We start from the raw sequence: 17,303 nt of genomic DNA on the forward strand, positions 1-17,303 counted from the left end.
TATGAATATTTTTACATTTGGCTCGAATATCGCATTTGTACAAATAATTGATTTAATATAATGACCTATGTTGCAGCTCATTATTTTATATCCTTTAACTAAATTACTTACGCCAATGCAAGTGGCTGTAATTCCAGTCGCCAGTTCAATTTAATTTTTCAATGTCATTTTTGTTCATTTTGCTCATAGTTTTATTAAGTGAATCTCCCTTGCATCTGTCTATCTACCTACCAGCGATCTGTCATCGTATCTAGCTCTTTTTATCGCTTTAAAAATACACTTCAGGAAATTATCTGTCACCGCTGTCGCCCTTTCAGCGGTGATTTTAGCAACGCAAAAGATCCACGCTGATTGGCCGATGGGCGGGCGCCTCTACTGTAGCGTACGAGCAAAAACTGTGGTAAGCAAACAGCCAGTTTGCCAAGTGATGCGTCAGCTGTCCGAAAGACACACTGCTGCATTTCTACTTCATATCATGATCAATGTAGGTCACGTTTCATCACGGTGAGATGACAACAGCCTGTAGCGTTAAAATAGATCATGAACAGTGATCGAAGGCAAGTGACTATTTTATAATGCTCCGCTGAGGAATCTGTTTCGTTTTGTCAACGTAATCAGAAGGTAAGAGACACTATGTTTGTATTTCCACCTAAATGTCATTTACGGCCCCTATAGTTAAGTTATTGGACTTGTATAATTCTTGTTTTGTTTTGCTCTAAAAATGTACTAGTGGCAGATCAGCTGTCAAGTAGTGCACTGTTTTCCTTAGCGACTAGTAGTAACATTTTTCTACTTTTGGGACTCTTTCTTTCCTACTAGTGAGGACAAAGAGTCTACAGTATTAGTACATCGATCTAGTGCTGGATATCAGGGACATCCAAACTTGAATGTAAGACACTTATGAGGTCGTAGTGTAGCGAGTGTGCCTATTAGTGCATACTAGTAGATCACAAGTGACACTAATAGTGGAAAAAAATGTAGTGAGGGCAAAGAGTGTATTAATACAAGGACCTTAAAGTTAAGATGGATATCAAATACATGAAAGGACTATAAATGCTCGAACATGTATTTTCAATTTGAGTGTCAGAACCCAATTCATGAAAAAAAATGAAGGAAATGGTTTGCTTTTGTTTTCACTTCCCATGTGACATCACTTTGCTTCATTTTCACGACAACTATTCAGTATTATGAGCACAATTGGCTTCACTTGTTTTATGCTAGAATAAATAATAATCCACTGGTGAAAGGACACTTTGATCCTCTCCTATTTCATCTATAACTGCTTCAGACAAAGTGTATGCAGGAAAGTGGTGAAGATTGCATGACTGTCTGTGTCCTATGTGCTGTGTTGTACTATTTTTGTTATTTTGACTCCAAGATGGCACCACGAGAGTGGCTGCCTTTCCAGCAGTTCCTATATTTTGTTGTTCTACTTCTTCCTTTCATAACTTTGCTGCTGCGAATTGGGAATTTCTCCCATGCGAGACGAATAAAGGGTTCTTATCTTATCTTATCTTATCTTATCTTATCTTATCTTATCTTAATTGTACATAAAGTTATCCCATATTTACTCCTATATCACTACAGAGCATTTATTCAGCAATAGTGGCCTTGCAAGGTTTCACTGAGAGAGACGGTGAAGAATAATGTTGAAGGGGGGGGGGGCGGCAGCCGGTTCCCAAGCTTGGACGAGATAAGTCATCAAGGAGCGGTGATGCCAACGGAAGATGGAGCTTGTTAGGCTCCACAGCTGTGTAAAACAACTCCCACTCTACCAAGCACACAGGAGTGCATCAATATTATATATTCTTTGGATTGAAGACTTGGCCCTCAAGAGCGGAGGAGGAGGGAAAGGGAGTTGTCGATGGCGTTAATACCTTATTTTTTCAGTTCCAAAGTCAAAGCGCTGTCGCTTCTCAGAAAAATGAAAGAGCTCGAGTGGCAAGCCAGGATGAATCGAGCCTTTAAAAATAGCTGCAGTCCGCAGATGAACAATTTTCAGTTTGCACTAAACATTGTGCTGCGTTCAAAATCAATTGTTGTCAACTCAGCTGGCCGAGGCAAATGAAGTGACTGAATCGGAGTCGTGCTCTTGCGCAACACCATCCTCAGCTTTCAACACACAAAATGAAACCCATCTTCATCCGATGTGCATTAGCACATCTGCCTCACAGTTCTATGATTCTGGGTTCAAATCTCAGCATTCCTCTGTGGCGTTTCTTGTCTTCTTGCGTGTGCTTGTGTGTTATTATCTCGAACGTCAAGAAGGTAACATATCGCCATCGTAGATGCTAACAATCAATGTGACATGCTGTAATTACACTCACTTCTCTGACACCCATGTCACTCACCAGGCTAGTCGCTGCTTTTTGAAGCCATAAACACTCAAAGGTACAGCTACTACACCCTAATGACGACAAACACGATGGAAAATGGTTACATACAATCCATCCCTTTAAGTCTTTGGGACCACTTTTGGGGAAGGCCCTTTTCCATTCCACGGTCCATAAAATCCCTCTTGCAATTTTGTGGGGCAAAAGAAGCCAATCAAACACTTTTAAAGATGAATAAAAGTTTATAAACGTACTCCCAAAATATTGTCAAGTCATGCCTGAAATGTATTTGTCACTATTCAACGTCCTTCTCCCACTTCTTATTATTCACGATGCAGCTCCAGTATTAGTTTGTATGACATCACTTTTTAACCACATGACCTTTTTTTTAACTCGGGTGTCAGGAAAAGGCTTTGACAAAATTCCCGCACTTTCAGGGACGGGCACACACAAAGGCATTCTTATTTCCTTGGAACCAGAAGGTATCTGAGAAGAGATTTTTAGAATTCCCGCCCTCAAGTGCGACCAATCACGCTTCTTCAGATGTTGTCTATATTTAAAGGAGACATACATATCATGCAAAACAGTGTAAATGTTTCCAACTGTTAAAAAAAAAAAAGTATAATGTGTCCTTTTTTTGCTTGTGTTCTGCCTGTCCCCACCAGACCCGTCACACCATGAACTACGTGGGCCAGTTGGCGGGTCAGGTGTTGGTGCAGGTCAAGGAGCTGTACCGAGGCCTCAACCCGGCCACGCTGTCGGGCTGCATCGACGTCATCGTGGTGCGGCAGCCCGACGGCTCCTTGCACTGCTCGCCCTTCCACGTCCGCTTCGGCAAGATGGGAGTCCTCCGCTCGCGAGAGAAAGTGGTAAGCAAATGATGAGGCACGCAAAGAAAAACACACCGAGAAGTTTTAAAATACAGATGTGTATATATATATTTTACAGGTGGACATGGAGATTAATGGAGAGCCAGTGGATCTACATATGAAGCTCGGAGACAACGGGGAGGCCTTCTTTGTCCAGGAAATGGAAAATAACCAGGTACAGGAAATTAGAGTGGCTGCTGTTCACTGTACTATGTAACCCTCACTGCAAGCGATGCTGACTCAGCACAAGGCTCGAATCAACCGCCATTCACTCCATGAACTGTGCCGTCTTTTCACAAAGAAAGCATCAGAGTCAAAGGAACAAACAAAACTGACCGAGATGACACAATTACTTCTTGCTAACTTATACAGAAAAACCTAATGGCTACCTTATAGATATTTTTTAATATCAGGTGTCAAGGTAAGATGAGACTTGTTTAACTAGGGCATGACATTTAACTCATTCAATCCCAGCCATTTTCACTGGAGCAACCCCGTCAATCCCAGAGTTTTACTGGATTTTGACTGATCTTGCAAGGCCCACAGAATATTTGGTTCTAATGCTATATAAACGTGGACCCTACCAAAATAAATTTTGGACTCTCTTCTTTCAGCAGGAAAAAAAAAATATTTCTATCTTTTTCCATTCTTCAGCAATTGGCATTACAAAATGGCTAAGTTTTATGAAAATGGCGATTCCTGGGCAAAAAACGGAGAAAAAGAGCTTTTTGTAAAAGCATGCATTTCAAGCACGTGAGGCACCACTGCCACCTACTGGTCGCTTTTTAAAATGAATTACAATGCAAACGGCTTATTCTCATTCACTGATTGCATCAGACCCTCCTCCTCTCTATGGCGCAAAAAAAAGACTTAGTGACAAAGACAAGTACGTCCTTGGTAGGCGGGGCCTAATTTTAAAAAGACGTCTTGTGGAATGAAAGAGTTAATAGAGCAAGTGTTGCAGCTCCGAAAAAAGGAGAGCTGCGGTGTTGGTTTTTTAAAACATACACTTTATTTATGCTTTTAACAGTCTCGAAAAACACAGACACGTCTACGTCCGACTACTTTGCCTTCTCTTCTGTCGTTCGACTCGAGAGGCGTTCAAAGACCGCCTCCGAAAAACGGAAATTAATGATCACTTCAATGACACTAAGGAAAGCGAACATAATGCACCAAAACTGAAAATCAAGCGAGGAAATCATAAAATAAATTATATGGGGCCGTTTGTGAACACACAACAAAGGAATGAATTACAAACAATTCTGAAACAGTCCAGTCTCCTACACAAGGGCGACCTTAGGAGGTTTTTACGGTCTTCAATTGGCTGTAGTTTGCAGGGGTATCAAACTGCAACGCAGACTCGTAAGAGTTGTTTACCTACTTTGCCTCCCTCACAAATGCATTAGCGACCCCAAAATAGCAGAAAGAAATGGTTAAAATGTCAAAGCTGCAAACTAATTTCAAACACACTCGCCTGCATCACAAACACTCTGACGCGCAGTCCCAAATATTTTACACATAGTCGGTTTGGGGAAATCAGGTCACGCCGCATATGTATGTGGACTTGGCACGGCCGCCAGGAATTTCCGTTTTTCCTTTTAGAGTTGGACCACGTTCCTCCGTTTCCCAGAAAGCGTTTACTTATACTCAAGGAGCAGTAAGGCCATAAATCTTCTGCGATCCCCTGATTTTAATGACCCCCGCTAAACGATTTGTACACATTTGAAGATATTTGCTGAAAACGTGCGAAGGCTGACAACAGTATGATCAGTTGCAGAAGTGTAGCATTGAACTATTTTCCCACCATTTTCAGATTTTTTTTGGGGGGGGTGGCTGAAAGTGTGCCGCCCATCTCCCCTCCCCCACCCGATGAGCGAGAAAGCATAACTGAGCAAAAAGTGCAACGTGAGAGCCAGCATGTCGACAAGGGTTCCGCTCTGGCGTGGAGACTTACGAGCGCCTCGTTGTTGCGGCGTGGAAAAGCCGCCAGAGGCTTTCAGCGGATATATTTGGGCGGCTCAAACATGTAGTTACGATATGTATATAGGCGCAAGAAAAATGCTCGACAAAGCATTGTAGAGGTGTTTGATTGACAAGTTAACAGTTGAGCGGTAGGTGATTCCATACATTCAGCGGACATGCACTGGAGTGACGACAAAACAGCTTGATTTTTCACAATTTCCACTCTTCGTTTTGTATGGAGCACTTGACGGATTTGTGTTTAATCATTCAAAATTTGGCCTGGTTCTGAGCAACCTTCTTCTCTACGGCGTGTCATGTGTACATTTGTTTTCAGTGTAAAGGGGATGGAAAGTCTTCCGAGAATGTTGGAAGCCAGTCACAACTCAAGTTCGTGGAACACATAAAAGCAGAGGCAGTTTACCGATTTCTTGGAAAGCGGAATTTTTTTTGTGTGTGCGCGTCGGCCCTTTGGGGTGTATGAGGACTTCCCATGCACGTGACAGAATGTGCTGCCAAAATACATAAATAAGCTAGAAACTACCGAGACGGAGGAACGTCATCAACAAGGGAAGACTGTGGTTTATTTCAGGCGGACAAGTGTTAGGTTTCCGGCTTGAGAAAAGCAGAGCAGGAAAGTAGGAGGTTCCCCCCCCCCTCCCCCCTTCTACTCTCTCCATGTTGTTTACTTTCGAAAAACGTGACTACGGTTACACGCACCACGACATCATCAGTCGTCGACCTCACTTGCTGTCTTGTGCCAGGAGATATAGACACACAATATGGAGCTACAGTAAAAGTTCCTGGAAAGGGCTCTACTTTCACGGAGCCAACTGCTTTTTTTCCAGCTGCTTTTTATAGTTCAGATTGTACTCGGAAACATTAGGAAAAGAAGGAACACCTTTGCTCATCACGCCAACAGCCATAAATATGCATACAAAAGCTAGATAAAATGCAAAACCACAATTTGTAGTTTTCTTTTTCATGCTGAGATGTTGTCATGGAATTCTCAGCATTTCCAGATTTCTAACTTTTGATGACAAATGGCAAGTGTATGGCAGCGCAAGAAATATATATATGTTCAGCGATGGTTGTTTTAAAGTGCTCTATAAATACAGTTGAGTTGAGAAAGCTAATGTAGCAGTCGACGACAGACTCATAAAAAGATGGTCAAGTTAACCCGTTGTCTTCATGCTAAACTCACGTCTCAAGGGATAGGAGGACGTCCTGTGTTCATAATGTTTTAAAGATCAACTGTCACGTGTAAATAACCTTTAATTAAACAATCTACCGTTCAATTTACTGGACTGTGACTTCCTGTTTCCACAAAACAGCGGCGCTATCAATACTAAGCTGGCATTAGCACTGCAAAGAAACCAATGTTAGCCGTGGTTGATAAACTGGTAGCATGACTCTGTCATGTTACAATAACATTAATGGTTTTAAATTTTATTTTTGGGAATCTACAATGAATTCAATGTCTAAAAGAATTCATAAACTTGCCTTTTGAGCAAAAATGTTGCTAATTCCGCGTTGCTTCTGAATACAGTAGTTTCAATTTCCTGAGGGGCATTTGCTCTGCTTCTGTTTACAAGCTAATCTTTTATCCAGTCATTAGCAAACAAGAGATGGTCATCTTTTCACCCGCAGAGTTTGATATTCCAGCATAGTTGCAGCAAAGCTCCTGAAGCTAGCTTAAGCTAATAGCTCATCACATCGCTTCAAGGTTTTGCTGGTAAACCTTCATGTGCACAGGAAATGAATGACACCTCGTCTGTCGTGCCTTTTGTCTCTGATTGGTTGCATGCAATGAATTGATCTCACTAGGAAGTGGTTCCTTCTTACCTGGCCACCTCTCCCATCATGTCGGACGGTCTCGTTCTGATGAGCTCCTCGCTGATGGCGAAGAGCTCGGGGCCTCCCGTGCAGACCTTGGGCTCCACGGGGAGCAGCGGCGAGACCGGAACAACGGCGATGATGATCATGAAAAAACGAAGGAAGAGGAGGAGGAAAGCCCGGACAGACAGCCCGAAGAGGGAGGAGAGCGGCGACTACTCGGAGGACGAGGACATGTTCACTATTGACATCAGCTCTGATGAAGAAATGGAGAACAACAGGTGAGCAAGAGGAAAGTGAGCCATGCTTCCGACCCTTTTCGTAAAACGGGAGTGCTGTGAAATACAGAATGGATTCACGGCATTTCCATTCCTTTCAATGGGGAGAGCAAGATTAAGATTAAGATTAAGACATCACTGTACAGTGTTTACAAGAGTGTGAAAGAGGCTCGTCGGCAGCCAGTCACACGAAAATAAGTGGAATGTCACGCAGTAAACAATGGAGGGCATGCAGTATTTGGCATGCGTAGTGAAAAAGTGGGGGTATGATACGTTTTTTTTTACAATGGAATTTGTTATGCTTGGTAAAAACGAGGGCTATGCCCCACATGTAAGTATGAGTGCACATGACTCAGTCAGCTAGCAATACATCACTGAGGAAAGCCATATGGAAAACATCTGCACGTGACCGTTTCCTCGCGAAGCACACCGCCAAATTCAAAGCCTTGAAGCGTCTTGGCCAACGTGCCGTTCCGAAATTCAGCTTGTGTAAGGCCAGCCTTCCCAGCGGGGGCACATCCAACATATTGTTGTAAAGAAAATTTGGGGGTTGAGTTCCCCTTTAAGGTTTAAGCGTGTCAAAAATATTTACGTTTACATCCATCATCGTCACATTTAATATGATATGTGCAAGATCGGCGTGAGGTCTAAATTTGGACTGGAGCGCTATCAAAGACAAGACTGGAGAATGTTTAACTCGACACGTCCGACCTCATTTTTTAGAGGGGACGACCCAGTGAAAGGCAATTTTGGGTGCCGTTAATGTTGCAAAGTTTACATGTCTCAACCTATATTTCCAATTTGCACAACCCAGAACGCTGCTACACGTGTGTTTCATATTTTGAGTGCATGTCGGAGGGTTGCACGTTCCAACATGAGCTTCTTCACAAAGTGTTGTCCCCCCCTGAGCAGTTTAGTGAATTCCAGCCTGCAAAATCAATGAACAGAATAGCAGCAAATTGAAAACAAATGTGGTTTTTTTTCATTTTTAGGATGACATTTTTAGTATTATTTTGGTTTGAATAGAAAACCATTGACAAAAAATACTAACATGAGACAATATTTGGCATAATCAAATATAAAAAATAAAATAAAAGCATAATCATTAAATTACATCTTAAAAAAAAAAAAAAATTCATCATCCAAAAAATGCACTGAGCCCATGCACCAACTTTGGCAATAACCAGTAAAAGTTTTTGAGAATTTTGACTGACAAGAACCCTTGAGCGGTAGCAAAATAGCAGCCAACATGACCTACTGACAAAACTTATTTTTTTGTTTCGGTTATATTACTGACTGGTACATGTTTTGTGTTTCAGGCTCTCTTCCAGGGAAGCGGCAGTCGGGTCCACCAACATTTCTTTCAAACAATCTAGCGTTTACGCTCGCTCCGACAGCGACTGGAGTCCCCCCCAGAGGTGCCTAATTTGCTCAGACCTAAATTCAAAATGTGTGCGTTATTGTGTTGTAACGTCTTCCACCCCGATTTCTCAGCCCTGGAAACTCATGTCCCGCTTCTCCCAAAAGTGATTCTGAGCTCATGATGAAGCCGTCCACCGCAGGCAATCAAGATTCAGCCATGCACTGGCCGTGGGGGGAATTGCCACAGGCTGCCACTGTAAGCAGCATTATTAACACTTTCCTCTACTCGTAAATGTTTCATGTCCTCGGGATGTAATGTAACCTCCAACCTCCTCTCCAGCCATCCTTCCTTTCAACGAAAGCCGAGCCGCCGGCAATCGGTCCCGTGTCCATCCCGGTATCGCAGAGCACGCATTTCAGAGCCATTCCTCATCAGGTGTCCGAACGGCCGGCCCATGGCGAGGAGCCGGCCGTCTCCAAGGCGATGGAGACGGACTCTGTGACATTGACGGATGGTGCGCCGTTCCATGTGACATCAGACTTGGAGGACGTGACGGGACGGCCCTTGGGAAAGACAGACTCCCCGTCCAAGAAAAAAGGTAATACGAAATATGAGTTTCATTTGGGCCGGCACGGTGGTCGCACGTCTGTGTCACAGTTCAGAGATGCAGGGTTCGATTCTGGCTCCGGCCTTCCTGTGTGGAGTTTGCATGTTCTCCCCATGTCTGTGTGGGTTTTCTCCAGGTACTCCAGTTTCCTCCCACATTCCAAAAACATGCGTGGCAGGTTAATGGAACACTCCAAACTGTCCCTAGGTGTGAGTGTGAGCATGAATGGTTGTTTATCTATGCATGCCCAGCGATTGACTCGCAACCAATTCAGGGTGTACCCCCCCTGCTGTCCAAAGACAGCTGGGATAGGCTCCAGCACGTGACCCTTGTGAGGGTAAGTGGATTCGAACATGTATATTTTTTGGGGGTATATATATATATATTCACACACACACACACACACATATATTTTGTGTGTGTATATTTATATGTACGGTATACTGTATATAAACATACACACACAGTGTGTGTCTGTCTCTCAGAAATGCAGAAGAGTTCGCTCAATGACACATTTTCAGAAATAGATTGACTTGGTTGTTTAATTTTACACAAGATGGGTGGATATACTGGACACACTTCAGATACCCAGCTATTTGCGCACGGGACATTAAAAAGTCAGTGTGAATGCCTGAAATGAAAATGTGTGTTTTTGTAGATAAAAGGAGCCGCCATCTGGGCGCTGATGGAGTTTACTTGGATGATCTCACAGAACTGGAGCCTGAAGTGGCCGCCTTGTATTTCCCAAAGAGGTATAGCATGTGCTTCCTAAGACTGAAACCACCCTTTACAGTGGTTATCTTCCACTCCTTAGTCATCCAAAAAATACAACAGAATTGTTTGTCATGTGTTTTCTAATGTGAATTAATGTGATATTATACTTTATAAAAAGATACAGTAATAAATTAATAGAATGTAATGAACTTGAACAGTTTTTGCCACATTTCTGCTTCAATTCAGTGGACATTGTACTGCTCTTTCTGGCATGTCTGCTTTTGCAAGTGGGGGCAGTATGGTACAGATAAAATTTCTGAGCTCTTCAGTACATCAATTAAAATTAGTAGTTCTTTGCAGAGGACAAAGAAAATACCCTTGTGCGTTCTGTTACATTACGCATCTACACGAGTCACTCCACCGTCAAGTTAAAGCATAAATCGTCCGTCAGACGATGGCTCAAATCTCAACGTGTTCACGGCAGGCCTTGGTCTATCTGCGGAGGATTAACGGATTAATTTCGAAGTTTTTTTTTTTTTGTCTTGTCACAGTGACAGCGGCGCAACAGTTCGGAGCGTGTCGGACCCGATCCCCCGCAGCTCTAGCCTCTCCCCGCAGTCGCTGAGCTCCGGGGGAGACAGCGGCGTGGACGGCTTCAGTGACCCGATGGGCGACTTGCCCTCCATCGCCATCTCGCTTTGCGGCGGCCTCACCGACAACAAGGAGATCGGCAAAGGTAAGGAGGCTCACGCAGGATGGCCTCAGACGCCACAAACCAACTAACTGTCCACTTCCGTGTTTACGCTCACAGAGCAGTTCCATGCCAAGATCATCTCGTACCAGCAGTTTGTTCAGAACCCGTCGGTCATCGATGACCCCAACCTGGTGGTGAAAATCGGCTCCAAGTAAGACGCGGAATATGGGAAATTAAATCACAGTCCACTCAAGTTACTGGAGAGGAGGGGGGTGGGGAAGTGGCAGTAAAACAAGCCAAAATCCCAATGTCATTGTTTGCGTAAAGGTATGGTTTAACAAAATGCAAGAGTTTAAAAATTCACTTAAGTCTTAAATACAGATTTTAACATTCCAACAGGGGTAGCTGCACTAATTTTTGCAGGTTGGGCATTCTAGAGTACAGAAGCCTGAATAGAGAATACCCTGGAACCTGCTGATATCTAATTTGAGTCACCAAAACACATGTTGCGTAACTACGACCCGGAATGGAACACAGAGTACTACTAAGTCAGCATGATAGGAAAGTGCGAAGCCATGTACTATGTATTTCATGAGCAAATTCCTTGTCGTGCTAGTTGCATCTCTAATCATCCAGAGGGCAAGCCTGGCCTGTTGTAAATCTGGTTGTCAATAACAGACTCGTTGAATCAAAATCGAATGATTGAAACTTGCTTCATGAGGTTTCCTCTAACTCTGCATTAGGGTGGGGTGAGTTCATTGGTCTGGATGTACCCCCTGATATTGGCTGGCGACCTGTCCACGCATGACCTCATGTGTAGGACCAACACTTTAGAAAACCACTTTTGTATCGGATCTCAAAAAGCTCTGCAGGTGTACCTAATGAAGCGGCCAGGGAGAGTGTTCAACTGTCATGAGCTGAGGTTGTTTTTTTTTCTGAACGGATATAAATACACCTGCGCTTTCCTTGCTCAGATACTATAACTGGAGCACTGCTGCCCCCATCATGCTGGCGATGCAGGCATTTCACAAGCCACTGCCAAAGGTAGGACACGTCTCACAGACACACTCACTACAAATGACGCACTTGCGTCCGTTCGCATGAGCTCAATTTGTTTCTTGCTCGTACGTTACTGGCACATAATGTACAAGTTGAAGGTTACCTTACGTCAACTCTTCCTTCTGTCCCTCCTCCCTGTTCGTTTACAACCACATTTATCCGTTAGTACACATGCCTGTCTATTATTTACTCCGCCTTCCAGTTCCTTCTGTGCCGTGTCGCCGATCTGCTGGGCTACAGCTTTGTAACTTCATTTTCAGCATCATTATTTGTCACCACTATTAGGATTTTTCTTTTTGCTCTGCTTTTGTTGTCTAAGTGGATTTTTTTTTTGTTTTCCCCCCTGCTGTTTTGTGTTTCTCGTGATCCACTCCAGGCCGCACTGGAAAACATCATGAAGGAGAAGATGCCCAAGAAAGGAGGGAGGTGGTGGTTCTCCTGGAGAGGCCGCAACAGCAAATCGGTACGTTCGCATAGTAGTGCTGCAGTACAGTTTAATTTGTTCCGCTCTAGTAATGCAAAGCATTTGTATCTCAAATCATCTTTCCCCATTGAAGTGAATTGAAATGCAATTAATCCGTTCTAGCCTCCCTCCCCCCAGAAAATTATGTCCTTTTTTAGGAATATAGCACTCTGTAAGATTGTACTCTCTCTCTCTCTCTCTCTCTCTCTCTCGCTGTCCCTCGCTGTCTCTCTCTCTTTCTCTGTCTCTCTCTCTTACATATAAAGATAGATAGATATATTCATAAAAAATGTAAAGAATTACAAAATTTGTGCATCAAGAATAAATAAGAAGATTTGCACAACTACTCTCAGAAGTAGTAGTAATTTTTTCACAGGGGATCATCTCTTGTAGCATTTGGTCACATAAACGTCCGAGTGTCTCCCTTTTGCTAGGATTCCGTCTCGGAACGCGGGGCCTGCGGCTCGGCCGAAGTTGGGCCGTTGTCTAGCCGGCAAAAAGAAGAGTCATCGTCCAGCGATGAAGATCACAGGGTGGCCAAACAGACCTCAGCCAGCATTCAGTCAGAGGCCGGAGTGGCCGTGGGAGGCGTGTCATACAAGAAGACGCTCAGACTCACTTCGGAGCAGCTGGTGAGATGTTTACTCATAAAACCATACCGTGTTCGCCGCAAGATTACGATCCGTCTTTAGCGCCCTTTTTTAATTTTCAATCAATCTTTTTTTTTTTTTTCCTTTCTCAATGTTGTAGATTTGCTACGCTTTTATTTTGAAGTTGTTGCCGGCAGCGCATGGTAGTGTTGCGAATGTAGTTGGGGCTGGTTCATATCGTAAAATGTTGGAGAGCTACTGCCCTTCGTTGTGTCCCTTACACGTCCACATTTCAAGGTTAAGGTCAAGGTCATCTTTATTGTCAAATATGCTTTATGTTTGACATGCAGCATAGATTAAATTTCTTCCTCTCAATCCTCAGTGTAAAGTGCAAACATGCTGTGCATTAAATTCACACACCTGAGAAAAGATAGCAGCTACACTGTATAAAAAGACATAATATGTAATCTGAACAGTATAAACAGTATATCTGTGTGTCCTGTCAATGCAGGTGTCGCTGCAGCTGCAGGATGGCGCCAACGACGTGGTGTTCAGCGTGACCACTCAGTACCAGGGAACGTGTCGCTGCCAGGGAACCATCTACCTCTGGAACTGGGACGACAAGATCATCATTTCTGACATTGATGGAACCATCACAAGGTGTGTGCGCGCGCGCGTGTGTGTGTGTGTGTGTGTGTGTGTGTGTGTGTGTGTGTGTGTGTGTGTGGAGACCGAGTTTTGAAGGTAAATCGATGTTGGATTGCAGATCGGACACACTGGGACACATCCTGCCCACCTTGGGAAAAGACTGGACTCACCAGGGGATTGCACAGCTCTACCATAAAGTCAGCCAGTAAGCATTCTCACATTGATGCTCTGACATTTTGGCACCGTATGATAAAAATTGCTGCTCTAACATTCTCTCTTGTCTGGTCCCGCATCAGGAATGGCTACAAACTCTTGTACTGTTCGGCCCGAGCTATCGGCATGGCGGACATGACGCGGGGATACCTGCACTGGGTCAACGAGAGGGGCACCATGCTCCCCATGGGGCCCGTCCTGCTCAGCCCCAGCAGCCTCTTTTCCGCTCTGCACAGGTACGAAGAGCACCTTGCATGTATTTACTAATACAGGGGTCGGCAACCCAAAATGTTGAAAGAACCATCCATATAGGACAAAAAAACAAAAAACGAATCTGTCTGGAGCCGCAAAAAAATAAAAGCCTTCTATAAAACTTACAATGAAGGAAACACATGCTGTATGTATGTAGGAGACTGGACTGTCTCAGAATTGTTTGTTTTTCATTCCTTTGTTGTGTGTTCACAAACGCCCCCATAGAATTTATTTTGTAATTTCCTCGCTTGATTTTTTTGTTTTGGCGTATTATTTTCGCTTTTCTTAGTGTCAATGAAGTGATCATTAATTTCCGTTTTTCTGAGGCAGTCTTTGAATGCCTCTCGAGTCGAACGAGAAGAGAGAAGGCACGGAGTCGGACGCAGACATGTCTGTGTTTGTCAAGACTGTTAGAAGCATAAATAAAGTGTACTTTTTAAAAAAAACAACACCACAGCTCTCCTTTTTCGGAGCTGCAACATGTATCTATATCTATTTGAGCTATATTAGCCTACTATCAAACTCTTTTTCCACTTTCAAACATTTTTATAAAGCTCCAGGGGGCCACTAGATGTCGCTAAAGAGCCGCATGCCGCTCTGGTGCCGCGTGTTGCCGACCCCCGCCCAATTAGGACATTTCAGTGTTACTAGTGTGACAAAACTGCGTGCTCCTCGTACAAATAAACACTCAAACAGCTTTCCGCATGTACGTACGTTGCCAGGGAAGTGATCGAGAAAAAGCCGGAGAAGTTCAAGGTGGAATGTCTAAGTGATATCAGGAGCCTCTTCTACCCCAACACGCAACCTTTCTATGCAGCCTTTGGCAACAGACCCACGGTAAATATACACACGATCGCACCCGTTGGGTAGAATTTAGACTCCATTTTTATGGAAGTGTCGCAGATAAGATGGAGTCACTCCAGGAGGTGTACATGTATAAACTCACTCACTTTCAAAGCAGAGTTCCCCATGTTTGTATCTTACAAGCGCCACAGGACATAATGTTCTGTCGTAATTCAAGCACTGGATCTACGAAAAGAATCCAAGGATCAAAATGTCCCCTCTAAACTCAGAACAGTACAGCAGTGTCTTAAAATTGATAGCATCTTATGAACCCTTGGTCTCCATTTGGATTGACAGGATGTCTTTTCCTACAAAGAAGTCGGGGTGCCACTGAACAGGATTTTCACGGTGAACCCCAAAGGGGAGCTGGTGCAGGAGCACGCAAAGACCAACATCTCATCGTGGGTCTGCTTTCCATCAGGTAAATCCTGATTATTTTTTCAAATAACTATTAATGTGACTGTGTTGTCCCCTTGCAGGTACGTGCGCCTCGGGGAGGTGGTGGATCACGTTTTCCCCCTTAACATGAGAGCCTCATCCTCGGACTTGCCCTGCTCTGACACCTACAGCAACTTCACCTACTGGAGGGAGCAGCTTCCCCTGGTGGACCGGCAGGGAACCACACCCCCCTGCACTCCTATCCTCAGCAGCTGACCCGTAGTCGTGGTGGTGGTGGTCACACAGAATGCACCAAATGGTACCTTCTTGGACTTTTTTAGCAAGCACAATGCATTGAAATGCACTTTGTGACTGAATAATTTATTCAAGGCAGCTTATTGATTTGAAGTGAGCCTTTATTTTTAGTAGAGGAGCTAAACTTGGTGCCAAATATATACTGTACCTTTATTTTCTTACTCACATGCACACACATTAGTAGTTAGTTGTACATTATAGAACGGTCCATCCCTTTTCGATAGTGCCTACTTTTAGGATTTGTCAAAAAGCTGGAGTCTATTCTAGCTAACTTTGGGCAGGGAAAGCAGGCTAGACCCTGGTTACCAGTCCATCACAGGGCATATACTGCATAACCTCCATTGTGTCCACATCCATGTCTTACTAATGACATTTTTACACTCCTGTATGACCTTTCTGCACGACGACATGTGGCAAGACTACTGCTGCACATGTCGGGGCTAGTAGTCTGCTCCAGGAGATTGCTGGTGTGTGAGGCATGCATACAATTTAGTCCCAGCAATGTTTTTCATGCAGCACAGTGGTTTCCATGTAAGGTGTAATTGCATACTAGTATGCCAAAAGTGGCGCTAGTATTAACAAAATGTTAAATGTAAAAAGAAAATAAAACATATATAAAAGGCAGGCGGCATGGTGGACAACTGGTTAGCACGTCCGCCTCACAGTGCAGAGGTGTAAGGTTCGATTCTGGCTCCGGGCTTCCTGTGTGGAATTTGTATGTTCTCCCCATGCCTGCGTGGGTTTTGTTCAGGCACTCCACTGGCTAAAATTGACATTTAAATCAACATTGACACCAGATATGTGAATTAGCCATATTGTGATGTCACAAGTGGGAGAAATTCACAAGAAGAGTTGAATTGAGCTCATTTCACACTTGATGGCTGGGCAGGCAGTCCAGAAACCCAACTAGTGTACCTCACAAAAGTGTGCACACTCCTCAATTTTCTGTAACTGTTTTATGATACCTTTATTTATAGGGACAACATTGAAGAAATGACATTTTACTACAATGTTGAGTAGTCAATGTGCAGCGACTGCATATAATTAATTATTTTCCCCTAAAAATAACTTACCACAGCCAATAATGTCTTAACCACTGGTAAGAAAATTGAGTACAGCTCGACGTGAAAATGCCCAAATTGGGCCTAATTAACCATTTCTCCCCCTCATGTGACTCTTGAGTGTTCCAAGAGTTCAAATGTTGACTCCCTCTACTCAATAGAATTTCTTTGGCTGACTAATATCAGGATAATGTGAAGCAGAGCAGCTTGTTTTTGGACACGCGTTGGAAAAATTTGAGAATGTATTGTGCATAGAAAGCAAGTTCTTAAAAATATGAACATCTTTGTCATTTCTTTGGTATTCAATGCATTTTACTGCACAAATATGTTGTTATTTTCATTTTAATGCGTCTATTCCTCACCTAGGATTTAAATGATATGTCAAAATTTATTTGCCTGTAATTGCTATCAAATGTCATGTGAAAGAAGTTACAAAGAGAATTTGACAGTATTTCTTATGATGGACTGTCAAAGTAAAACCAACTGTTTATCATATTATCTATCACCTATAATCACAGATGATGTGTATGTATATACAGTACTTTAATATGCTTCAAAATATTCATTATTCTTTCTATGAAAGAGCTTGAAATTTGTAAAAAAAAACATACATTGTGTAAACTGCCCTATCCTCACTGTTTAAAAGTTAAACAAAGTCAAATAAATGACGTTGGTTACTTGGAACAGAAGCGTATTCAGTGTATTTCTTCAGATAAAGCTAACACATAATTGGAAGTTCCATTGACGGGCTTCTGTATGGTGTTGTTATAAGCCTTACAGATATTTGCACAGAAATAGCAAAGACTAAAAATATAACAAATAAAAGGT

General features: G+C 43.2%; 1 protein-coding gene across 2 annotated transcripts; it reads left to right on the forward strand.

Annotated features, from left to right (window-relative positions):
- Positions 1–423: 423 nt before the first annotated feature.
- Positions 424–17,158, forward strand: lpin1b (lipin 1b). 2 transcript variants are annotated; one of them, XM_086100712.1, is made up of 19 exons: positions 424–621; positions 2,999–3,202; positions 3,282–3,377; positions 6,989–7,278; positions 8,595–8,693; positions 8,770–8,893; positions 8,978–9,236; positions 9,904–9,997; positions 10,511–10,695; positions 10,771–10,864; positions 11,628–11,697; positions 12,089–12,175; positions 12,610–12,807; positions 13,277–13,425; positions 13,532–13,618; positions 13,710–13,862; positions 14,601–14,715; positions 15,019–15,122; positions 15,201–17,158. In XM_086100712.1, exons 2-19 carry the CDS (start codon positions 3,011–3,013, stop codon positions 15,373–15,375), a joined length of 2,571 nt encoding a protein of 856 aa, XP_085956838.1. In that variant the 5' UTR covers positions 424–621; positions 2,999–3,010; the 3' UTR covers positions 15,376–17,158. The 2 variants fall into 2 exon arrangements, with proteins under 2 accessions (XP_085956838.1, XP_085956839.1); XM_086100713.1 differs by having other exon boundaries at positions 15,019–15,142; positions 15,201–15,380.
- Positions 17,159–17,303: the final 145 nt, after the last annotated feature.

This window comes from Hippocampus guttulatus, chromosome 20, assembly GCF_054856545.1.
Source record: "Hippocampus guttulatus isolate MCC_2025c chromosome 20, RoL_Hgut_1.0, whole genome shotgun sequence".
In the NCBI taxonomy this organism is placed as follows: Eukaryota; Metazoa; Chordata; class Actinopteri; order Syngnathiformes; family Syngnathidae; genus Hippocampus; species Hippocampus guttulatus.